The sequence below is a fragment of the Monodon monoceros genome, unplaced genomic scaffold, assembly GCF_005190385.1.
Source record: "Monodon monoceros isolate NGI ecotype Baffin Bay Population unplaced genomic scaffold, NGI_Narwhal_1 Super_Scaffold_11, whole genome shotgun sequence".
Lineage (NCBI taxonomy): Eukaryota > Metazoa > Chordata > Mammalia > Artiodactyla > Monodontidae > Monodon > Monodon monoceros.
Window position 1 is genome coordinate 93,491,529 of NW_021703767.1, and position 25,486 is coordinate 93,517,014.

A 25,486-nucleotide genomic window follows, 5' to 3' on the forward strand; every position below is an offset into this window, starting at 1 on the left:
TCTTTTCAAATACAGATCAAATTCTCTTGCTCCCCTGCTGCAAAGTCTTCAGTGGCTTCCCATGCCACCTCCTTAAAATGACCCACACAGTCCTAGATGCTCCACCCTTCTGCATCCATGCTACCTCTCTGACTGTGCCTGCTCTACCGCCCCTTGCACATGACCCCTACCTCTCTAGCACTCTCTCTGTTCCCTGACCTCGTTAACACCTCAGGGCCTCTGCACTTGTTCCCCACCCTCTAGATTTCTGCATGGCTGTCTCCTTAGTCATTCAGCTGTCAGCTCAAATGGCATCTCCTTAAAGAAGTCCTCTTCATCACCCAGTTTAAAGCAGCAACCAGCCACAAGGTATCACACTACCCTGTTCTATTTTCTTCCCAATCCTAACCACTCGGCAGCAGAGTTGAGCAGTAAAGCACATGAGCACAAGGGCCAGACTCCATGGGCTCAAATTCCAGCTATACTTCCCACTACCTAGGTGACTTGGGGCAAGCACTTCATCTTTCAGTGCCTCTGTTTTCAGAATAAGAAGAGCACATACTTCATAGGAATTGTTGTGAAGACTAAATGAGTTAATGCATTCAAAGTGTTAACCACAGAACCTGGCTTGTGGTTAGCATTCCATGTCTGTTAATTGTTATCATTTATCTATTGTTTGGCTCTCCTTTCTCTACTTTCCTTACTCTCACCCCACAACTATCATCACTACCAAGCATGCAAAATCAAAAAGAGCAGAGACCTTACTGCCTTGCCCCCACTCCTTTATTTCCTAGTGTGGACCAGGTGTATTTGTGGAATGAATGAAGTATTAGAAACAAGTGATGAAGCTGTTTAAATTATTCTCAGATTGGTTTCATTTTATAAAGACTCTCAGATCTACAGAAGAAGCACTGAGAATCATAGTGGTTTCTTTGTTTTTTCTTGGTTTCTATCTCTTAGTGCACTGCTGAAGGGAAGCTACAGAGCACTGAGAGGCAGGAGTTAATGCATTCAAAGTGCTAACCACAGAACCTGGTTTGTAAGTTCTATCACTTACAAACTAGAAGACTATGAACAAGCTGCTCTGGGCCTCAAAAGACTCATCTATAAACCAAGCTTGTAACTACTGGCTGAAGATGGAAGGAGGGGTCAGGTGTGGGGTTGTTGTTGTTTGTTTATTTTGTCATCAGCTCTAAGATCTATGATTTTATGAATATAATCAAAATCCAGGAAGAAAATATTAAAGTCTACAAGGTAAAACTTTGAATTATTTTACAGATTACCTGAAAGAAAATTATGTGAATCAATCCAGCTGTCAATTTGGTTGGTAGCTCTGGGATTGTTTGTAATCACCCGTGGAGATTAGCTTCTAACTTTATGCACATACATTCACTCACAAACTTATATATCTCTTTCTGTTTAGACTTATATGCTTAACTAGTAACTGCAAAGAAAGATAAAATGATGATCTCAAACTTGAATGCTTGAAACATCATTGAAGTGTACCCTTCATATAAATGTTTTATTCCAAACTTTGAATAGGAAGCCAACTTTCTCCCAAGAATCTCATTTTCAGTCCCAAATTTATGATTATTTCATTACTTTGGATTAGGTTAAATTTAAATTACTATATTAAGTTGCAAAAGTATATGTACCAGGTGTTTTAAGGCCTCGATCAATAAGTTTGGAGTTATTCTCTAACCACCTCCTTAAAACAGTTCTTCCAATTTTTTTCTTCTGGATCTCTGGTTGTAATTCTGCTGGTGAAGTTCCTCTCCCTCCCTCTCTCTCTCTCTCTCTCTCTCTCTCCCTCATTCTATATCCCCTCCCCTACTCCCATCTTTAATAGGAAATCTGGATTCAAATGATTTTTCTGTTACCAGCAACCCACTTGAAATAATTTTTTTCACGTGATGTTTCCCTATTTATTTATATTAGTATAGACTCCTAGATATTTATTTTATTCAATGGTTTGTAATCCATTATTATTTATTTTGATGCTAAAATTATCCCAGCTTTAGCCATGGGAGACCCTTCAAGCTGCCACCTGTGTCCTTTTGACCAGTTCCCATCATTTTTTAGCACTTCCTTATCTTACAGAGCAACAGGTTCATCCTGTACTTTACCTGTCCCAGACCTATAATCAGGCTTTTCTCCACGGTGCCATGGCAAAGAGTCATGGTTCCTTTTATTGGAGAATGAGATCTGGAAACCAAGATTTGGGTGCTAGATGTACTACTGGCTTAGCATTGCTTGAGCTATAAGAATTTGTTACTTTCTCTCACCACATAACAGCTAGAATTTACATTCCATTGCAAATCTGGCTGAAGACAGTGGATTTTTATCATTATCATTTTATTATCTTTCTCACATGGACTCCATTTTGAGTCAGACTGGCCCACGTAGTTTGGACAGACAGAAACTCATCACACCGAAACTATTCCGGGCGTGTTTCCGTTTGGGAACCTTCGGAGGGAGCCCTTGGTCACAAGGGTGCAATACACACCTGTGTCCTCCGGAGTGCGCTGTTCTGCGCCCAGCACAGCCCCAGAGCTTTCTCAGACCTGAAGTGTCTGCAACACTTTGCAAGGACACAGTGTAGGGGGCACGTCAGCGCTCCGACTTCCTCCCGACGCCGCCTCTGATTGGCTCCTGGACATGTAAGAAACCGGTGAATGAGCTGCTGGTCCTTGCAGAAACTTGCTTGAGGTCTTTGGTGGCATTGCCTTTTCCTCCTCGTCAGCCCGGCAGGCCAGCCGATCCGGGGGAGGATGAGGTCGTCGTGTGTCCTGCTTACCGCCCTGGTGGCGCTGGCCGCCTATTACATCTACATCCCCCTTCCAAGCTCCGTGTCCGATCCCTGGAAGCTGATGCTGCTGGACGCCACTTTCCGGAGCGCACAGCAAGTGGTGAGACGTAGCCCAGCGCCGATTCTCTCTCCCTTCTCTTAAGCAATGTTTAAAGAGGGAAACAGAATTTCCGGACCTTGTCCCACGAGAATACAAATTTTTCTAACGCAATGATGCTATCGCTTTTTAAGGTGGTTCAGGCTGACATTTTCAGGGTGTCGCATCCGCCTCTTTGCTAGCAGAGGGTTAGGTCTATGTGTGTCTCTTAGTCTGTGTTGGTAATGGAGAAAGTGAAGTTCTTGAATAGAATTTGACGACTGTTTAATCCTTTGTCTTTCCTAAATGTCCCCCTCTTTCTTGGTTTGCAGCGTCAGAAACGGATCTTCCAGCCTTTTATAAACCACCCCTCCTCCATTTTTGTTCTCCTATAGAGGGCGGCAGAGAGTGAGTTAAATATTTTAGGAAGGCTCTCGGAAAAACGGGTTCTGGTTCCTGGGAGTGCAGCCACCTTAAAAGCAGACTCGGGCGCGGGTGACCTCCCAATGTCCCCGACAGTGGAGCCCCCCATTCCCGGGGGCAGCAGGCTGGGCTCCCCCAAGTACTTGGGGAACAGCACAGATCTCGCTTTTCATGCGTGGCATCCATCAGCTCAGCCCAAGAAAAGAGGCCAGGAGACCTGGCTGGCTGGAGAGGCAGTGGCAGCCGGTGTTTGCGTGATGCATTTCTTTCCGGCCTGCCCTGCAGAATTTAGTTTGTCTTTAACTGTCGCGGAGATAACCTTTGCCTGAGCCAGGATACCCTGGCTTACCCTGGCTTGCCCTGGCAGGGTGACAGTTCTCTCTACTGTGTCACGGGTGTGTATTTCTTTAACCCCGTAGACAGGAAAATGTAACTTTCTGGTTTATTCTATGTAAGAGGCGTTATTTTCAGTGCCAGACAATCTAAAATCTAAGCTACAATCTGTAGTCAAGGCTGAGCCCTATGACTGAACAGTATTTCTAAGCATCCTGCTCTATCTAAACTCCTAACCCTCCTCCAAAACCGAGTCTCCTCCCTTCCCCCAACCTTGAGCTTTAATCTCGGGTTATTTTGGTAAACTCCTTTCAAGAATGACAACTAGAGAGAAAAAAAAAAACAACCATGATTTTCCTAGAGGGTCGATGTTCCTTTTCCCTGTCCGTTCTAATTGTGTGTAGGATTACATAGTCTCTGAAGCTTTGTCCTATCAAAAAGTCCCTTGGGCTTCCCTGGTGGCGCAGTGGTTGAGAGTCTGCCTGACGATGCAGGGGACGCGGGTTCGTGCCCCGGTCCGAGAAGATCCCACATGCCGCGGAGCAGCTGGGCCCGTGAGCCATGGCCACTGAGCCTGCGCGTCCGGAGCCTGTGGTCCGCAACGGGAGAGGCCACAACAGTGAGAGGCCCGCGTACCGCAAAAAAAAAAAGTCCCTTAACTGGGTATTGTAGCACATTCCTAGGATTTTGCTTTTCTTAAATCCAGCATCGTTCTCCACCCCTAAGTCCCCTCTTGTCTCTTAGGTATGATCCATTGAGGCTATAGAGCCTCTTCCTTCCCTCCTGCTTACTACAGTGTTGACATGGTGAAAGAATTACCATTCCCTTCTCTAGCATTGGCTCCAAGAAAGGCAATTTTTGTACAGGAAGCCCTACAATCACTCTCTTCCTCCAGAAATTATGTAGCTGGGGAGTAAAACCCTTTAAAGATTCTCGGGTACAATGGTATTTACCTGGGTGGCTTAAATGACCCTCTACAATAAAAAGAATAATGACTAATAATAATAAGAAAAACAGGAAAAAAAAAAGAGTGAAACTACTATGATGGCCACAGAAATTATTCTTCCTTTTCTGGTCACCAAGGAAATCTTCCCTATCAGAAGTAATTTGGGAAAAGCCAGGTTTGGAAAAAAGCTTTTCTTCCCCAACGAAGCAGCCAACCCATTAAGGCCTTTGGATCTTACAGTCCTCTGCAGAGTATGCTCTCAGCTGGTGTTTGGGAATAATAATGTTTGTAATGCCAGGTCACAGAGATAGATAAGGTAACAGAGTGTCCTTACTTGACACTGTGGCCGGAGGTGGGTTAGCACAGAAGTGGCTCTCATCACTTGTCTTCTGAATTGTAAAGTATGAGAAAGATCATTCAGACCACAAGGAAGCATATTCTACCCAGGAAGGCAATTTACCAATGTCACTTCAAATTGTCCTGGGGAAAAGGAAACATGGCTTGACACTTGGTAGTAAATAGAATATGACTGTTAAAGTTAAGAGTCCTCCTTCCCTGAATCCCACCTCAGCCAGGCCACTTGCTGGCTCTGAGGCCAGCCCATTTACTAACCTTCTCTGACCCTCAGCTTTCCTTGTAAAATAGGGCTAATAGCTACTTTGTAAGAGTGCTATAATGCATTTAAATGGCTAGAACTGGTTGTAGTTATTCTTCTAAGAGTTGTCCCAAAGGGCCACTATGGGTTGTGGGGAAAATCTGTGGTACTGCCCAACTTTGTTGAAACAATAAAGCAAATGCAATCTGGAAGTAGTTTACCTCCTGGAATGAAACCTGGAATGCTGTCACTAAATTGCATGGCATAACATTTGTTACCCAAATCATTTTAGTTTGAGTTGATTAGCTTAACTACAAAGGCTATCAATACTTCAAAGATAAGGCTTGGCCTACTTCCTAACACAGCAGGCACCTGCCTAGCATCAAGAAATGTGACTGCTCAGGACTTCCCTGGTGGTCCAGTGGTTAAGACTCTGCCCTTCCACTGCAGGGGGTGAGGGTTCAGTCCCTGGTCTGGGGACTAAGATGCCACGCGGCCAAGAAAGTGAATGCTACTCTTATCCTGTTGTCATTGGCAAATGATTCACCCCTAGCTGCCCCTTCTAATCTCCTTTATCTTCTGCAGATGAGTCAGATTATTGAGATTATGTTCCTTGTACTTCTTCTTCCTTGGCATCGTCCAGTATTATGTAAGAAGAAACTACTTAGGATCTTTCTTAAGTCATCTCAAACACAGATGCTACATTCGAGTCACCTAGGGAGGCTTCAAAAATCCTAAAGCCCAAGTCACACAGTATACCAAATTTATTCAGAATCTTTGGGAGATGAGTCCCAGGCAGCAGTATTTTTAACAGTTCCCAAGGTGATTTCAATGTGCAGCGAAATTGAGAACCACTGCCCTGTAAGTTAAATAAATGCATTGCTGATGTAGATAATATATTTTTGTTAAACTGCTCGAGTTATATTTCACACATGTGGCTGGAAATGAGCCCCTTAACATTAGCATGGATTAGTTTATCAGATTTGTTGGTTGATACTTTGGCTCTAAGAGGCTAAGGGGTTAAAATACTAGCTAGGCAACTTTCAGTGTTATAGCAAAGCCATTGTAAGACTTGAGCAGTGGAAAAGCACAAACAAAAATAGATCTGGAAAGGACAGTGGAGAGAGTTTAGATGAAGATCGGGCAGCAGGAGACTAGAAGAGCAAAAGGAGGGAGTTTGGGGGAGGTTCTGAAGACATTTCAAAATGCTGTGCAAGCAAAGATTTTTTAAAAAATGGTAATCCCAGTACAGGTAGAGATATTGAGAAGTATACACTGCTGGAGAAAATGTAAATTTTAACAGCTTTTTTGAGGGCAGTTTGACAATATCCATCAGAAACTGTAGAAGCATTTATTCTTTGACCCAGAAATCCCTCTGGATGAATTTATTTTAAGTAATTATGCATATAGTCAAAGCTGTAGCTATAAAGATAGAAACATTTCACAGGTGGTACAGAAATCTTTTTAAACTAGTCCAAAAGCACTGCCATTTATGAGAAATATGAGGGAGCATTCAGCAACCTTTCTCTTCTTTTTTCAGCAGTTATTTAAAAGAATTTAAGAACAATAAGAGATTAAGTAAATATGGTAAACCCATATTTTGGAAACTATGCAGTAAAAAAATTTAAGTTGTAAAAATAAAGTTTAATGGTCTACAAATGATTTGTACTGGGTGTTAAGTGGGAAAATGCTACAAAACAGCATATATGCTGTAATCCCATTTAAAATACCTATTTATCAAAACATACAGTTTTATATATCTATATATAGATGTATAGAAAGAGCTAAAGGATATAATTTAAAATATAGTGTTTTTTTTCTGGGCTATAAGATTATATCTTCAGTTTTCCCATCTGTATAGTCTAGTTTTTCTACAATGAACATGGAATAAGAAATTAATTTAAAACTGTTTTGTAGGAGGTTTTCTACTTCTAAAGCAGAATTGATGTGCAATGCATATCAATGTGATTAATATTTTAGTAATTGTTCTATGAAGAAAATAGATTTCTTTCTTTCTTTTTTTTTTGGCTGTGCTGCATGGCTTGTGGGATCTTAGTTCCCTGACCAGGAACTGAACCCCGGCCAAGGCAGTGAAAGCACCGAGTCCTAACCACTGGACTGCCAGGGAATTCCCAAAAATATTGGGGAAAAGTTCCTTTGGTTTTTAAGTAAAAATAAAAGACACATTTTTTATTTTCACCAAAACTTTATTGAACAATGTATTCACTGTTTTGTTCTACTACCTTCTGTCATTTTTCAGGCAACTTCATAATTCCATCTTCCCAAAACTTTTAATCTTTTTTGAACAAAGAACTGTTCCAGGTGCCTTTTACAGTCTTCCAGGGAATTTTCCATGAAGAGAATTTTGGGGCTTCCCTGGTGGGGCAGTGGTTAAAATCCGCCTGCCAATGCAGGGGACACAGGTTCGAGCCCTGGTCCGGGAAGATCCCACATGCTGCAGAGCAACTTAGCCCGTGAGCCACAGCTACTGAGCCTGCATGCCACAACTACTGAAGCCCGAGCACCTAGAGCCCATGCTTCGCGACAAGAGAAGCCACCGCAATGAGAAGCCCACACACCACAACGAAGAATAGCCCCTGCTTGCCGCAACTAGAGAAAGCCTGCACGCAGCAACGAAGACCCAATGCAGCCAAAAATAAATAAATAAAAGATAAATTTATTTAAAAAAAAGAATTGTGTAAAGACCAAGAGAAATGGAAATCCGAAGGTATAATGTCTGGTGAATATGGGGGATGAATCCGAACTTCCCAGCCAAGCTGTAACAGTTTTTGCCTGGTCATCAAAGAAACATACAGTCTTGCTTTATCCTGATGGAAGATTATGTGTTTTCTGTTGACTAATTCTGGACGCTTTTCGTCCAGTGCTGCTTTCAGTTGGTCTAATTGGGAGCAGTACTTGTTGGAATTAATTGTTTGGTTTTCTGGAAGGAGCTCATAATAGAGGACTCCCTTCCAATCCCACCATATACACAACATCACCTTCTTTGGATGAAGACCGGCCTTTGATGTGGTTGGTGGTGGTTCATTTCGCTTGCCCCACGATCTCTTCCATCCCACATTATTGTACAGTATCCACTTTTCATCGCCCGTCACAATTTGTTTTAAAAATGAAACGTTTTCATTAGGTTTAAGCAGAGAATTGCACGCAGAAATATGGTCAAGAAGGTTCTTTTTCACTTGACTTATGTGGAACCCAAACATCAAAGCAATTAACAAAACCAAGCTGGTGCAAATAATTTTTAGTGCTTGATTTGGATATTTTGAGTATGTTGGCTGTCTCCCATGTGGTATAACATTGATTGTTTTCAATTAATGTCTCGACTTGATTATTATCGACTTCAACTGGTCTACCTAACCGTGGAGCATCATCCTGTGAGAAATCTCCACCACGAAACTTTGAAAACCACTTTTGACATGTTTGATCAGTCACAGCACCTTCTCCATACACTGCACAGATCTTTTTTTGTGTTTCAGTTGCATATTTACCTTTCTTGAAATAATAAAGCATAATATGCTGAAAGTGTAGCTTTTCTTCTTCCATATTCAATATTAAAATGAAAATTCACCAATTTTGATAAGTTTTTTAAAAATGCACGCTGATATGACAGCTGTCACAATACAATCTAACAAAATTGTTTCGAGTGAAGTTAAAGACAACTTAGCACTACTAGAGCCATCTTATGGAAAAACTGAACAAAAGAACCTTTTGGCCAACCCTATATATACATTTCTTTTAAAAACACATCCTGGATCCTTTGACAGCTATCACGATAGCAGGCTTCATGCTCAGTCACTTGGATGTAACACAGATTGAAAGCTTACTGTTTGAGTCTGACCTACAAGAAATTGCAGTCTAGTACGATGAGAAGCCATGTTATTATACAGCTATTAAAAAGGCAAGGGACTTCCCTAGTTGTCCAGTGGTTAAGAGCCCACCTTCCAATGCAGGGGACTCGGGTTTGATCCCTGGTTGGGGATCTAAGATCCCACATGCTGTGGGGCAACTAAGCTCGTGTGCTGCAACTACTGAACCCACCCCTCAACTAGAGAGCCTGTGTGCCACAAACTGCAGAGCCCATGCGCTCTGGAGCCCTTGCACCACAACTAGAGAGAAGTCTGCGTGCTGCAACGAAAGATCCTGCGTGTTGCAATGAAGATCCCGTGAACCACAACTAAGACTCAACACAACCAAAATAAATAAATAAAATAAAATGTAAAAAAAGCAAGAGCTGACAAGTTTTTCAGAAGCTCATAGAAGGGAGTGGTTATGTACAGTTCAGAGGGGTGATAAAGATGGTGACTAAAGGTAATAATGGTTTCTAAAAAGGATTCAGAGCCAGAGTGTGGCTTGTCTTACCTCGATCATTTCCTAGCTTTCTAGTTCTTACCCTACGTATCTTTTTGATGACATAATATAAGAGAGATTATTGAACCTGGTATTTCTGCTGACTTTATTTATTTCTTATAAATGGCAGTGCTTTTGGACTAGTTGAGCAAGGTTTTTCATCCCGTAAAATATCTCCAAACTTGTTGAAATCTAATGTGACCTCACCTGAATTCTCTGTGCATGTGCCTTTGGACTGTGTGGGTATGGTTTAAATGACAGCTCAGCTGGATGCCATGCAGAATTCCAACTTGGTAACCTTTTTCATAACCATTCATGAACTGGAATGTTTACTACTGTCACGTAAATTTAACTTTAAATTAGAGATTTCATTAAGCACAATTTTTAGCTGATTTAATGGGATTTTCTTTAAACACCTGGCAGCAGAATGGCTTTAAGAATAGCTTAAGGGCACAGTATTTAATCAGCATTAGTTCTGACAGGTGCTCAATGTGAGTTGGTCTCGGTAGACAGTACCTGCCGGTGAATCCAATCAAATATCAAGGTCAGATTGAATCAGCTACAAGTGTGTAAGACAATACCTAATTTATAATTCTCCTTTTTATTTTTCCCAGAACTCTACAAATATGGCCCTGAGCACAGAAATGCCATCATTATTACTTTATTTTAATGGGACATCCTATTTCTAAAATGTGGCTTGAGCTTGATATGAAAACATTTCTCTGAGGTGTGAAAGTGTAATAATTGTTCTTAAACATTCTATTAATGTACAATTACTTCTTTTAAATTAGTGAGCATATTTTTATTTTACTGCCAAGTGAAACTATATGGGAACTATCACTTATTTTCTTCTTCATTTATATTTATAAAGAATTAAGACATATAATTAAATTTCCAAGTGGCAAACCTAGCTATATTCCCTACCTAATCTGTCTTATTATGAAATTTTAACAATCTATCAGTGTTTCCAAAATGAAATTTAAATCCTACTTTAATATTCTATCCTTAACAAAATTAAAATTCAGAAGTCATCATTAATTCAATGAATATTAACTGAACCCTAATGCTAGGAGTTGGTGAAACAGAATAAGACACACACCTCATCTGGAGAAGTTTACAGTCCAGTGACGGGAGACAAACCTACTGACAGTTACAGATTGTGCACTTGACTGATAGAGGAAGAGTTATGATGGAGGCATTTGGGGGTTGCTATAGGAGCCTTAAAAAGGACATCTAATGTTAACATGGGCATTAGGAACAGATGTCTCCCTTTCACATTGATTTCTACTGTGAATTATCAAGGTTGAGCATTTATGGTAAAAATAACATCTATTAAGGATATAACTCAGCATTTACTCTGTGCCAGATACTGTGCTATGTGCTTTACATGCAATTCATTTAATCCATGCTATAATTCTATGAGATGGACGTTCTTATTTTCCTTATCTTACAAGGGAGGAAACTGAACTGTAAAGAAAAGTAACTTGCTCATGGTAACAAAGCTTGTAAGAGGTGGAGTCACGATATAACTCAAGCCTGTCTTACTGTGAGTTCAAGAGTTCAACCATTGTGCTAGGTTGACTTTCCATAAGAGCTAGCTGAGTGGAAGAGGTGGGGAAGAGAAGAGGGAGAGAAAGGAGGGTGAAAAAGGCATTCCAGCCAAAGCGATTGTTCCAATGGGAGAGGATGGTACAAGCTAAGTCTCTAAAAGTGGTTCAGAGTGGCTGGAGCATAAAACTCCGAAGTCAGAGAGATAAGGTAGGAAGGAAGCACAGGCCAGGTAATGAAGGGCTCTGTGGGCCAAGAAAGGAGCCACTGAAAAAGATTTTTAGTAGGGAAATCACATGCTCAGATCTGTGTTTGAGAACAGTCTTTCTCAGTGGCAGTATAGAGACTAGAGTTTAAGAAACCAAACAAGGGCAAAAGACCACTTGGAAGCAATTATCCAGGTAAGGGGGGAGGGCATGAACTAATAAAATGGGACTGGTTTGGAGTGAGGCTGACCAGAGTTGCTGATGGAGGGGGCGTGGGAGGCTAATATGGAGTGAAGGAGAGAAAGGAGTCAAAGATGACTCTTGGGACAGACTCTGGAGTAACTGGGTGAATGGTGATGATGACCCTGATTAGGAAAAGGAGCATATCTGAGGGTAAAGGTAGAGTTTGGCACCTTGCTTTGAAGTGTCCATGGGACTGGTTTAAGGATAGCTGTTCATAAATAGTTTGCATATACAAGACCAGAGCTTGGGAGTGAGAGAGAGAGACAGCTGGGCTCGAGACATGGATTTGGCAGAGGTAAGTGAAGGGGTGGTGGTGGGAGTGGTGGGAATGAATGTGTGTGGGGTGAGAGGAGGATTGGTGATCCTACCAAGGAAACCCTAGAGGCTCACCAGTAAGAGGAGGAGGAGGCTAACCCTAATAGAAATGAGACCCTAAAGAACATAATTGGGCTTCCCTGGTGGCGCAGTGGTTGGGAGTCCGCCTGCCGATGCAGGGGACGCGGGTTCGTGCCCTGGTCCGGGAAGATCCCACATGCCGCGGAGCGGCTGGGCCCGTGAGCCATGGCCGCTGAGCCTGCGCGTCCGGAGCCTGTGCTTCGCAACGGGAGAGGCCACAGCAGGGAGAGGCCCGCGTACCGCAAAAACAAAAAAACAACAACAAAAAAACCCCATAATTTTTTGTTATACCTTATATGTATGTAGCACTCCAGGTTTTACAAAGGGTTTCCCTTACATTATCTCATTTTATTTTTACAATGAATAACTGGCTGGCATTAGTTATTTCCATTTGTCAAGTGAGGAAACAGGTTCAGGAAGGGTCGATGATATCCCCAAGGTCACATGATTAGTTATAGTGGCAAAACAGCTAGAATAAAAATTCCTAGACTCTTAATTTCACGTTCTCACTGCTGGGCCTGGGTGACCTGAAAAAAGTCCTCCATGATGGATTTGCCCATTTTTGTCCCTGGTGCTTGCTCTCTGACAGGCCCCTCATGGCTGTGGCCATGCACCTGGGAACGCTCATGATAACTTTATCACAACTACACTGTATCTTGACTATTTTTTGAGCTCCTACCATTAAATTAATCTACACTGGTGTTTCCCAGTCTTTTTTCATGTCAGAGACTTGATGACTTTTGTATGCCAGGAAAAAGTGGAGGAAATACCAGGGGAATCTATAAGGGCTTGAATGACAGAATTCACAAGATTCAGAAAGAAAATTATACAAATGGCTCTCAAAGAGAATGCCAACTCTGATAAATTTTGAATAGTTATAAAAAATGGTTTTAAGTTTTTACCTCTGTAAAACACCTAACCATCAATCTCTTATAGCCCATCTGTAACCCCTTAGCAGCCTACCTGTTGGGAAGCTCTCTTCCTTACAGTTTGTAACTATTTAAATACACGTTTATTATTACTGCTATTAAACACAACGATATAGTCCCCGAGTTACATATACCTAGGTAGCCACATAATTTATTGTCCAAACCATGACATTTTTGAGAGTGATAGGGGCTGCTGTTAGTAATCGTGCCAGGACAACCGTCTTAAACCAGAACTATTCCCAGACAAATCTGGACATATGCTCAGCCTGCATTTATGTGACTTGCATTGATCAGCATAATCAACACAAAGTTATGGAGTGATTCCTGTGCTCCCTGTTCTGCCCAGTTTTGACTGTTAACCCTCCAGGGAACCAGCTCCCCTCCATCACCCCCAGGTGGAATTCCTGTTCCCTAGGATAGCGGCCAAATAAAAGTACTAAGTTCCTTAGCTGGCACTTAGGGTCTGCTCCAACCTGGTACCACGCTGCTGAATCTAGCCTCACAGTGTTCCCATGATAATCCTGGCAGTTTTCCTCCTGTTGTCACCTCTGCCTCACATGCCCTCCCACCCTCTTACTTTAGCCAACATCCCACGTCTTTCAACACCTACTCAAAAATCATTTCTTTTGGAAAATTCCTCTTTTTCCCCAGTCAACCCTAATTTGTCTCTCCGTTATACTCTGTTAGCATTTCATTTTTCTTTTATGGCCCTTGTATGTTTCTTTCCTAATGTTGATATTTCTTTATGTACAAGCTCCCCACCAAATCATAAGCTTTCTCACCTATCATAGGCATAATTTTTCTCCTACTATTTTAGGGCTTTTGTTTTTTGGGTTTTTGAGAGGGGAGGCTTGAAGATCATTCATGATAGAGGAAATAGGAATTCATAGTTCTGCTTTCTTTCAATCCTCTATGTTACTCCATTTGCCCCAAAGGGCAGACCTGGTGCTTTCTTGTGCTTCTGACTCTGAATTTATCCCCAAATGGCTTTTTGTTGTCCTTTGCAACTTTTTTTTTTTTTTGCGAGCCTTGCTGTTTTCTGGTTTTCTAACTTCCTCATAATGTTTTTGTAGATTTATGGCTGTTTTTGAATTTGTAATGAATCATGTGTTTCTAGCTAAACATTAGTTATCATTACAGGCCATCTCCTTAAAAGATCACTAGCAAATTCCCACATTCATTTGGTATCATTCTACTTTTCTCTTTTCCTCCAGAATCGATAATTGATGAATGCCCCCTGAGAAATTAATCTGACCAACACTCTTCTGTGCTTCCTGTACCATAATATTTTCTCTGCCCTAGGTACCTTTTCCTTGACCATTCTAAAGTCTACTTTTCTAAAATGTAAGCTGTTTATTTCACTATTCCTACTTTATGCCATTTCATGGCATAGTTCTTCCCTGTTAGAAGCAAGTCCAGAGCAGCAATAATCCTTGCTTCCTTGACTTTCTTAGCAAAACAAATCAATTTTGCTTTTAAAAGATGATCTGCTTTTAATAGAATAAGATTACTGGCAGATATCTGCATAATAATGGATCCATTTATTGAATAATAAACACAGCCACCTTGTGAAATAGCAGTTAATGCCCTCACTTAACGAGAAGGGAAACAGAAGCTCAGTAAAGTTGGGTAACTGGTTCACAAACACATGACTGCCTGGGAGGCTGGCCATGAACCAGGTCTGCTGGACTCCACAGCCCTTTCAACTGTATTCCACAGCTTCCTGTTATGACTGTTCAGTCTCCCTTCCTCTCCTTGTCACTTGCCCACTCCATTCTAAAATCTTTTGTGTAGTCCACATGGAACAAGCATCACGAAGGCAAGGAGTGTGTTATGTACTACTTACAAATTTTAGTCCTGGAGGGTTTTAATATATGTTACACATTGAAAAGTGTTCCATGATTAAATAAGACTAGGAAATGCTGAGTTAAAGAAATCAGGATTTCTTTTTTAACTGTGAAACATTTCAGAATTCCTACCATACTAACATGTATTTTGAATTTTAAAGAGAGAATATTTAGTGAGTCCCATATTTAATTGACTATAGATCCTTATTTGAACCTCATGATACTGATGGTATATTTGCTAAATTTGGGGGTCCAGTTTCATAGTGTTTAAGAGCATGGATTTTGGGGTTAAGAAGACCTGTGCTCAAATCCAGGCTTGAGCTATACTAGCTGTGTGACCTTGAAGAGTATATTTAACCTATGCGTGTTTCCTGATCTAGTAAGTGGTCGTGATACTTAGCCCATAAAGTTATGGTGAAGATTGCATGTGATAATGTGTACAGAGCTTTATCGTTTGTCATCATCATCACACAGTAGTTAATACGTAAAACACTTGGAACAGTACCTGTCACATAAGAAATATATTTGGTCCAAGTCTGATTTTTGGCAATTGCCTACAGTATACTCCAATAGTAATATGCAGTTTTTTTATTTTTAACTTTCACCATCATTCTTGTCAATCAGCTACTGCTCTCAGGTTTGTGGATTTCTATACAGCTGTAGATCTTTTTCACCTGGACTGCTGTTGGCTACGGCTACTGGGCTTAAATCGTGACTTTAGCACTTACTAGTCGTGAGACTAATTGGGCAAGTTACTTAAACTCTCTAAGCTTTAGTTTCCTTATCTATAAAAGTGGGATAATGACAGTGCCTCCCTCAAGGCTTGTTATGTGGATTAAATGTGATTGTGTATATAAAATTCTTAGCACAGTGACTGGTATACAGCAAGAACTAAAAACCTCTTCCTGCAGTTAAAATTTTGGAGTCCATGGGCTTAGTTTGCTGATGTTCTAACTGGATATATGAGTCATCGTCGTCATAGCTAACTCATACGGTCTAACCATTTCACATATATATTAATTCAATCTTTATAACAGCCCTGTGAGGTAAGTACTATTATTCCTATATTAGAAATGAAGAAACTGAGGCACAGAGGGGTTAAGTAACTTGCCCAGATCATACTCCTGGAGCCAGAACGCTAATTCAAGCAGTCTGGCTTTGAAGTTAGTGCTCTAAAAGCTGAAGAAATTGAATGTCTTTTAGACTGTCATTGTCTTATGTCAAAGATCTTCATCAGACTCTGCCAAGGTATCAATTCATTTTAGAATAATATGTGTCACCTGAAAAGAGTTCTTTAGACTTTAGGTACCTAAGGTACAGTTGGTGACATGACATTTCGTTATATAAATTAAAGTGCTTTACTTGAATTCTGCCCTGATGGTGAGCTGTGTGCCACAATGTGAAGGTAGTAAAGAAGCACTTTACTTAAGGGTTGATGCTTTCCTAAACAAAGGGCTTTGGATTTGCTCAAATGATTGCCATCTGTTGAGCCCAGAGATCCGGCCTATAACCTTGGAAAATATGACATTGACCTCTAAGGATACTAAAGGCAGGTGTCTTCAGCTGACCACCATAATAGAAGAAATTCACCATGGCCTCTATCACCTGTTTAATTGAGCAATCATTAATTGCTGGGCACTGAGGTTATAGCAATTCACAAAACAAGTAGCACTTGGCCTTCCTAGAGCTACAACACTGAGCCAAAAATATGTGGCAAATAATTATATAATGGAAAATCCAGGAAATATGGCGAAATTTGTTGGCAGGTCACTGGTAACTGAAATCCCCTAAAGACATGAAAGTCCCCTAAGGAAACAGTGTTGAATAAGAGAATAGTTTTAGAGTTGAGGAGAAGAGGCGGAGCCAGCAGAGGAGATAGAGCAATCAGAGAACAAAGGAAAACTGGGGAAACAAGAGTGTCAAACAGGGCTTCCCTGGTGGCGCAGTGGTTGAGAAGCTGCCTGCTAATGCAAGGGCACACGGGTTCGAGCCCTGGTCTGGGAGAATCCCACATACCGCGGAGCAACTAGGCCTGTGAGCCACAACTACTGAGCCTGCGTGTCTGGAGCTTGTGCTGTGCAACAAGAGAGGCCGCGATAGTGGGAGGCCCGCGCACCACGATGAAGAGTGGCCCCCACTTGCCACAACTAGAGAAAGCCCTCTCACAGAAACGAAGACCCAACACGGCAAAAATTAATTAATTAATTAATAAACTCCTACCCCCAACATCTTCTTAAAGAAAAAAAAAAGAGTGTCAAAGAAACCAAAAACCACCGAAGAGCTCCACTAGGAGGGGTGGTCATCTGTGTCGAATTCTCTTGAGAAATGAGGAATCTGAGGATGGAATCAAGCCCATCAGCTCTGCATCCTGACCTCTCAGTGGACGAGCCACAAAATGTGCTTCCAGGCAACAGTGGCTTTTATATTTCAGTGTCTCAACCTGTAGCCTCTTCATTGGAATCGTTTCAAGGATGTCTGTCAAAACTAATGTTTGACTTTGGCAATGTTGTTATTGAGCTATCACTTATGACAGGAGATAGCCAGAATATCCTTTATAACTTGCGATTAAAAAACCTGAGATGGAAGTTACCGATGGATATTACTGAGGTACTAAATAGGTTTATCTATAAATATATATGATAATTATATAACTACTTAGTACATTAAAGAAGTAAATATATATTTAAAAATAAAAATGTATATTTAAAAAATAAAAAACAAGGGGAAAGAAAAAGTCAGAAACACCCCTTCCCCAAATAACTATGTCTAAATTTGTGTTGGTTGGTTCATCTATGTGGAAACATATTTTAAAATCTAGACTCTTACAAGCTAAGTAGCTTTTCCTGTCTGCTTCCCAATGAGGTTCACATCAGATGAATATTAAACTTGCTTCCTTGCAGGTTGATGCCTATTAATCCTATAGTTAGCAGTGGACCACTTAAATGCATGTGCTATACTTTTGTCAAGGATAGTGGGCCAGTATTTTACGGGACTCACAGTGTGCCACATTCAGGGCTTACTGGCCCCCTACTGACCAAAACCAATAACTTCTCAGTCTTATTGCCTCACATAGCTAATCCAAATGGCACCGTCCTGCAACTTAAATGAAGATATATCTTGGATGAAAAGAAGAACATTGTTATTGGTTAACATTGTTATTGGTTATGTCTACAGAAGGAACCTGTTTGGAAGTGATTTTTCAGTTACTCTAAAAACAGTAACATGATTTCCTGACTCCATAAAAGCGTATTTTGGGGCAAATCATAGAATTTAAACTGCTTAAAAAGTTGGACTTTCATTTACGTGTTGTCAGTGGTTAAATGTCTTCCACTATTATCTCCCCCACCCTCCTTTTTTGTTTTTGTTTTGTTTCATTTCCATTTTCAGATTTCAGAGAGTGGCAAGCAAACATGGGTAGCATTTTTTAAGTTCTATACACCTGTGATCCTTAAAGTTGCTGCACTACAGATTGGTTCCTGTGGTTTTTAGTGCATGTGGGAGAGCCAGGTTTCCTTAGGGTCTTTTTGTAATTATTGAGATTATGCTTAATGTATAGTGTTATGCTGTTTCACCTCTTTCTCTTTCTGTTCATGGAGGAAAATGGTAAATTGTTCATTCTCTAAAGTGCCGATATACTTTCAGCAATTTACTGAAAGGTGTCAGACACTGCAGAGACATTGAGGTGCTCACACTCTATTGTGTTTGGAAAAGCCAAGGAGACACTTCCAACAAAACCTACTAAGTGCTGTGGTTCATGGTACATAGTGGGTGCTGTGGGAACCCAGCAGAAGCTTCTGTGTGCCTGGGGAACTCAGGCAGAGGATCCCAGAGGAAGTGCTGGCTCAGCTGAGTCTGGAAGGATGAGAAGAAACACATCACACAGGTGTAGAAGGAAGGGCATTTCAGGAAGAGAACAGCAGGTGCATATCCCTGAGGTGGGACAGCATGACACATACAGGGAGTTATTTCTATTGCATTTCTGAAAGGTATAAAATGTTTGAAGGAGATCTTTGCATAACTGGGCCATGGGTGGAACTAGTCTCAGTCTTGTGTTGTTAAGCTTAATACATTTCACTGTTTTAATTATGGTAACTTTAAGTAAGCTAATATGATTATGAAAACACACAACCAATATATGATTCTTCAAGAATAAGTACTACTTGGTGAAATAAGCTTTAATCTACTTATTAAAAATATTCTCTGTTATAAACCAGTAGAATAGCATTAAATTCTGGTGCCCAAATACATTTTTTAAAAATTAATTTATTTTTGGCTGTGTTGGGTCTTTGTTGCTGTGCACGAGCTTTCTTTAGTTGCAGCGAGCGGGGGCCACTCTTGGTTGCGGTCCGAGGGCTTCTCATTGTGGTGGCTTCTCTTGTTGCAGAGCAAGGGTTCTAGGCACACGGGCTTCAGTAGTTGTGGCACTTGGGCTCAGTAGTTGTGGCTTGTGGGCTCTAGAGCTCAGGCTCAGTAGTTGTGGCGCACGGGCTTAGTTGCTCTGTGGTATGTGGGATCTTCCCAGGCCAGGGCTCGAACCCGTGTCCCTTGCATTGGCAGGCAGATTCTTAACCACTGCGCCACCAGGGAGCCCCCAAATACATAATTTGATTGAAAATAAATTATCTTTCTGCTGTTGTTTGGTTTTAGTAGCTTTTTGTCTTAGACTGACTTAACAAAATTGTTTTTCTTGTTGTGTTTCTACTGTGCTGCTTCAGAAAGTCTTTCTTTGTTTAAAGTTTGAAACAGACACCGCAGTTGTTGGCAGCTATGGTGCCTTGAGACAAAAACTTCTTGCGTGTTCATCAAAGGAGTTAGGTGTCTGGTTAGAGACCTCTTGTTTTAACCACCCAGTCTAGTTTCTGTCTCACCCCTATTTTCCTCTCTCACTCTACCCTGACTTTTCCCTCCATGGAACATGCCACTATTGGTGATTGTTTCTTTAATTACTCCTAAGTAATTTGTCTCTCTAACTAATCCTGTCTCCCCTGCTAGGTTGGAAGCTCTGTGAGGGGAAGGAGCAGGTCTGTGGGCTTCGCTGCTCCTAAAAGTACCTGGCAGAAAGTAAACGCTCGCATAATTGCGGAGTGAATCGATGATGAGTGATTCAACGTCCCTGGACAGCTTCCACAATAACGAGGGTTGGTGATAACAACCGGCCAGGAAGCTTTCCCTGTACATCCTACTTCTCAAATAAGGCATCATCATCAGTAGGACCAAACAGCAAAACGTATTTGCTTTTACCCTGGATTCCTGTTTCCTTTCCTTGAAGAGCCCAAGTAGGAAATGATAAGGGGTAAGCTGCCTGCTTTTTCTCAGAAAGCAGGAACTTAGAAGCAACAGTGAAGGAAAGCATAGTCAGCAATATAAGCCATTCATTCAGCAATTATACTGAGCACTAATTATGTACCAGGCAGTGTGATAGACCAAGCAGAACAAAGGTGAAGGAGATAGCTCTAGAAATTCATAATGACAATACAGCAAGTATCAAAAATAGGAACTTGAACCAAGTCCTAGAGAGCACTGAGGCAGGAGCAACCGTCTGAGGAGTGAGTTGGACAGGGTGTCACAGAGGAGGGTGCATTTGAGATGGACACTGAAGGAGGAACTGGAATTTGGTCAAGCGGGAGAAATTCCATTAGCAAATGGAGCCCTGCAGTGCATCCTTCTGTTATCTTTGAGGAAAGTAAATACTTCATGGGCAAGACAGACAAGGTTTATAGGCAAAGGTGTGTACAGGGAAGTAGTGTGTAGGAATATGAATAGGTATAGGGTGTGTTTGAGCAGTAGGTGGATGTCAGACAGTGGAGAGTGTTCTTTAAGTTCTATAATCTCTGGCTATCACAGCCACTTAAAATTTTTTCCCATAGAAGCATATTTCCTTTAGTAAATTAGAGGACTGGATTATTTTATATACTATAACAGGTACATAATTATGCTATAGAAAATTTAGAAAATAGAAAAATTCACCTACTCTAACTGTAACACAGCTACCATTTGCTTTTTGTTATATTTCCTTTCAGTCTCTCTTTTTGTGTATATGTTGTCTTTTGGTAGATGCTGTCATATTGTACAACTTTATGCACAACTTAATTTACTTGTCATTATACCAGAAGGATATACCACATTATTACTGCATAGCATTCCTTTCTCTTTGTAATGGACGTATCAAAGAGCAGGTGCCATTTTTAACATAACTGTTTCCCTATTACCAGAAACTTAGACTGTTTAGTTTCTTGCTATTATAAGTAATGTTACAGTGAACATATTTGTGCCTGTAATCTGTTTTGCTTTTAGGATTTTTCCTCAAGAGATTCCCCCAAATTAGAACTACTAGATCAAAGAGTATAAATATTTTTGCAGGTCCTCCTTCTTATTTCCAAGTTATTTTCCTATTTATATGATTAATAGCAATGTGAGAAAATGCCAGTTGTGCTATATTCTTTCCAGCGTGAACTGCTGTAATTGATTTTTTTAAAAACTTGTTAATTTAATAGCTTGCATGGATACCTTGTTTAATTGTAATTTCTTTGAAAACAGTTGACATTAGAATTTTTGTTCATTCCTTCAATGACTATTTATTGCATATGTATTTTGTATCAGCTCTACTCTAGGGAAAAAGTGGTAAACAAGTGTAATTCCTGCTCTCACGCTATATATTCTTACATTTAAAGAAACTTTCATTTAAAAAAAAATACTTGAGAGGTAAAATATTTTTTAAAAACTCATACAGCTGGTAAGCGGCTAAGAAGGAATTTTAACCTAGCCTCTTACTTCAGTCCCTTGGTCTTTCCAATCTGCTACGCTACCCTTCGAAGGGAAATATAGTGACTTGTTAGTAGAGTGCCTGTTCCTCCAGGTATCTTCCTCTAAGCTTTAATCTAATGATGATGCCATCGCTAATACTCAGAACTTGTCTAAAATATTTTTTTTAATTTTATTTTTATTTATTTATTTTTGGCTGCGTTGGGTCTTTGTTGCTGCGTGCGGGCTTTCTCTAGTTGCAGCAAGTGGGGGCTACTCTTCGTTGCAGTGCGGGGGCTTCTCATTGCGGTGGCTTCTCTTGTGGAGCATGGGCTCTGGGCGTGCGGGCTCTAGAGTGCAGGCTCAGTAGTTGTGGCACATGGGCTTAGTTGCTCTGCGACATGTGGAATCATCCCGGACCAGGGCTCGAACCCATGTCCCCTGCATTGGCAGGTGGATTCTCAACCACTGTGCCACCAGGGAAGCCCTAAAATGTTTTTTAAGAAATTTCATTCCAAGCCATTTCTTGTGGTGCATGTCAACGTCATTCTCATTACTTTATAATCTCATCTTGTTTATGAACAAAATGTGATCCTCAGCTTCATCACACACCTTGTTATCTAGAGGAACTTTGGCTTTTCCAGAAATCAAATCCAACTTCAGGGAAAGAGGATTTGTCCCCATTAAGGGTATACAGAGGAGTGAACCAAGGTCTCTGAAAGCAGTTATAAAAAAATACTTTAGTCAGTATTCTTAGTCAGTTGGATCACACATGTGAACTCCCTACTTCTTTGCAAGGGTTAACATTTACATGCTATGGAAGCTGCTTTGGTTTTCAGTTTGTGTGAGGACTGTCAGCTTCCACTCCTGCTGGAGTTATAGGGCCCTCCATGTCCAGAGCACCTGTGGGTTATTACCAAGTATTTAACACGTCTGTCAACTTCAAGGAAAAGGGCCAGTGACCCTTAGCACAGTACTGGGCACCTATCATTGTAACACCCAGTTTTAAATAGCCCACTTCCTGGCATCCTTGGGGTGGAGGGGAGAAGAACGAGGTAGCATTTAGGCAGCTTGGACCTTCTTTCATACTCATATCATATGTCATATCATATTATAGTCTCTTTAACATATTTTCCTTTTATCTTCTTACTCTAACCCAGCTAATTGTCTCAGAAAAATTAGTCTTTACCCCCCATTTCTTTTGTGATCTCTCAAGAATGACCATAATTACCTCTAACAAGACTATAGTCAAATCAAGGAAAAGGAAATCTGTGTGGTTTTAAAGGAAAATAATTTTTTTTTATTAAAGTATAGTTGATTTACAACACTGTATTAGTTTCAGTATACAGCAAAGTGATTCAGTTATATATCTACTATATATATTTTTCAGATTATTTTCCATTATAAGTTATTACAAGAAATTGAATATAGTTCCTTGTGTTATATAGTAAATCCTTGTTGCTTATCTATTTTACATATAGTAGTTTGTATCTGTTAATCCCATATTTCTATTTTATCCTTCCCCCCGCCCTTTCCCCTTTGGTAACCATAAGTTTGTTTGCTATGTCTGTGAGTCTGTTTCTGTTTTGTATATACCTTCATTTGTGTTATTTTTTAGATTCCATATATAAGTGATATCATATATTTATCTGACTTACTTCACTTAGTATGGTAATCTCTACGTCCCTCCATGTCGCTGCAAATGGCAATATTTCATTCTTTTTTATGGCTGAGTAATATTCCATTGTACGTATGTATTACATCTTCTTAAAGCAATCATCTGTTGATGGGCACTTGGGTTGTCTCCATGTCTTAGCTATTATAAACAGTGCTGCTATGAATATTGGGGTGCATGTATCTTTTTGAATTAGAGTTTTTGTCTTTTCTGGATATATGCCCAGGAGTGGGATTAGTGGGATCTCAATTCCCTGAGTGGGGATTGAACCTGGGCTACGGCAGTGAAAGCCCAGAATCCTAACTGCTAGGCCACTAGGGAACTCCCTATTTTTAGTTTTTTAAGGAACCTCCATACTGTTGTCCATAGTGGCTGCACCAATTTACATTCCCACCAACAGTGTAAGAGGATTCCCTTTTCTCCACACCCTCTCCAGCATTTATTATTTGTAGACATTTTGGTGATAGCCATTCTGACTTGTGTGAGGTGATACCTCATTGTGGTTTTGATTTACATTTCTCTAATAATTAATGACATTGAGCATCTTTTCATGTGCCTGTTGGCAATCTGTATGTCTTCTCTGGAGAAATGTCTATTCAGGTCTTCTGCCCATTTTTTGATTGGGTTGGTTTTTTTTTGATATTGAGTTGTATAAATGCTTTGTATATTTTAGATATTAACCCCTTGTTGGTTGCATCATTTGCAAATAATTTCTCCCATTCTGTAGGTTGTCTTGTTGATGGTTTCCTCTGTTGTGCAAAAGCGTGTAAGTTTGATTAGGTCCCATTTGTTTCTTGTTTGCTTTTATTTCTTTTTCCTTGGGAGACTCATCTAAGAAAATATTGCTATGATTTATGTCTGAGAATATTTTGTCTATGTTCTCTTCTAGGAGTTTTATGGTGTCATGCCTTATATTCTTGCCTTCTTTGTCATAGATTAACTGACTGTAGGTGTGTGGGTTTATTTCTGGGCTCTCTATTCTGTTCCATTGATCTATATGTCTGTTTTTGTGCCAATATCATGCTGGTTTTTGTTTTTTGTTTTTTTTGTTTTTTTTGTGGTACGTGGGCCTCTCACTGTTGTGGCCTCTCCCGTTGTGGAGCACAGGCTCCAGACGCACAAGCTCAGCAGCCATGGCTCACTGGCCTAGCCGCTCTGTGGCATGTGCAATCTTCCCAGACCGGGGCACGAACCCATGTCCCCTGCATTGGCAGGCAGACTCTCAACCACTGTGCCACCAGGGAAACCCCACCATGCTGTTTTGATTACTGTAGCTTTGTAATATTGTCTGAAGTCTGGGAGGGTTGTGCCTCCAGCTTCATTCTTTTACCTCAGGATTGCTTTGGCAATTCTGGGTCTTTTGTGGTTCCATATAAATTTTAGGATTATTTGTTCTAGTTCTGTGAAAAATGTCATGGGTATTTTGATAAGGATCACACTTAATCTGTAGGTTGCTTTGGATAGTATGGACATTTTAACAACTTTAATTCTTCCAACGTAAGAGCATGAGATACCTTTAAGGGAAAATAATTTTTAAAAAGAAACAAGTGCATCAACCTGTGCAGTCCTTGGGAGGACCCATAACTCCCATTCAGAGTCTCTATAATCCCCATTGCCATCACCTTCTAATTAAACTGCTTCTATGCATCACTGTAATTTAAAATGTAAAATGAAAACAAAAAAAGCCAAATATTTCTAATTTTATGCCTTAGTTTTGTCATTATTGTCCAGGTTTGGGGATAGAGCATTGTCAATTACACACATTGTCTAAAAAAGTGATCTGACTTTCTCAAACAGCAAGCGTGAGAGCTACAGATTGACATGCAGATGTTATTTTTGGTCCACACTGCTTATTAAACATTTAAAAATTCATTGCCAACATCTAAAATTCAAAATATCTCACACAATAATCTGGACTTCCTACTTTTTGAAAAATCAGATCATCTGACAGCACTGGGCCAGACTTTCCACGTCACAGAATCACCTGGGGAGCCCCACAGCTTCTTCCTTATTCAGGGCATTGTTTTTCCAGTTTGCTGCAAGCCTCCCCACTCCCTGATGTTTACACCTGTTTTACTCATTTGCATGAGCTGCCCTGGCCCCTGAAGGCATGAGTTTATGACCTATGTTCTACAGTTAACATTCATTTAATGTTTCATATAATTGACAAGTATGTTTCATTTTGCACAAGTGTTCCAAAAGGTTCCTATGCTTGAACGGTTCAGAATTTATTTGGGGAAACAAGACATAATTGCATAGCCAATAAAGTCATAACAAGAGCATAAACCTAGAGATATCAGGACTCAGTAAATACATGGGTAATTTTCAAATGGGCAGTGGAGTTAACAAGGCTGTAAACTCCAAGATTGACTGGA

The 25,486-nt window shown here is 40.5% G+C and overlaps 1 protein-coding gene across 2 annotated transcripts in view; it reads left to right on the forward strand.

Annotated features, from left to right (window-relative positions):
- Positions 1-2,351: 2,351 nt before the first annotated feature.
- Positions 2,352-25,486, forward strand: part of NCEH1 (neutral cholesterol ester hydrolase 1) — a 62,948-nt gene continuing 39,813 nt past the window's right edge. For both annotated transcript variants that reach the window (XM_029215255.1, XM_029215253.1), the window contains exon 1: positions 2,352-2,888. Coding sequence is in view for 1 of the 2 variants with exons in the window: in XM_029215253.1 (XP_029071086.1) it covers positions 2,751-2,888 (138 nt within the window). In the remaining variant the exon portion in view is untranslated. The remainder of the gene's footprint in view (positions 2,889-25,486) is intronic.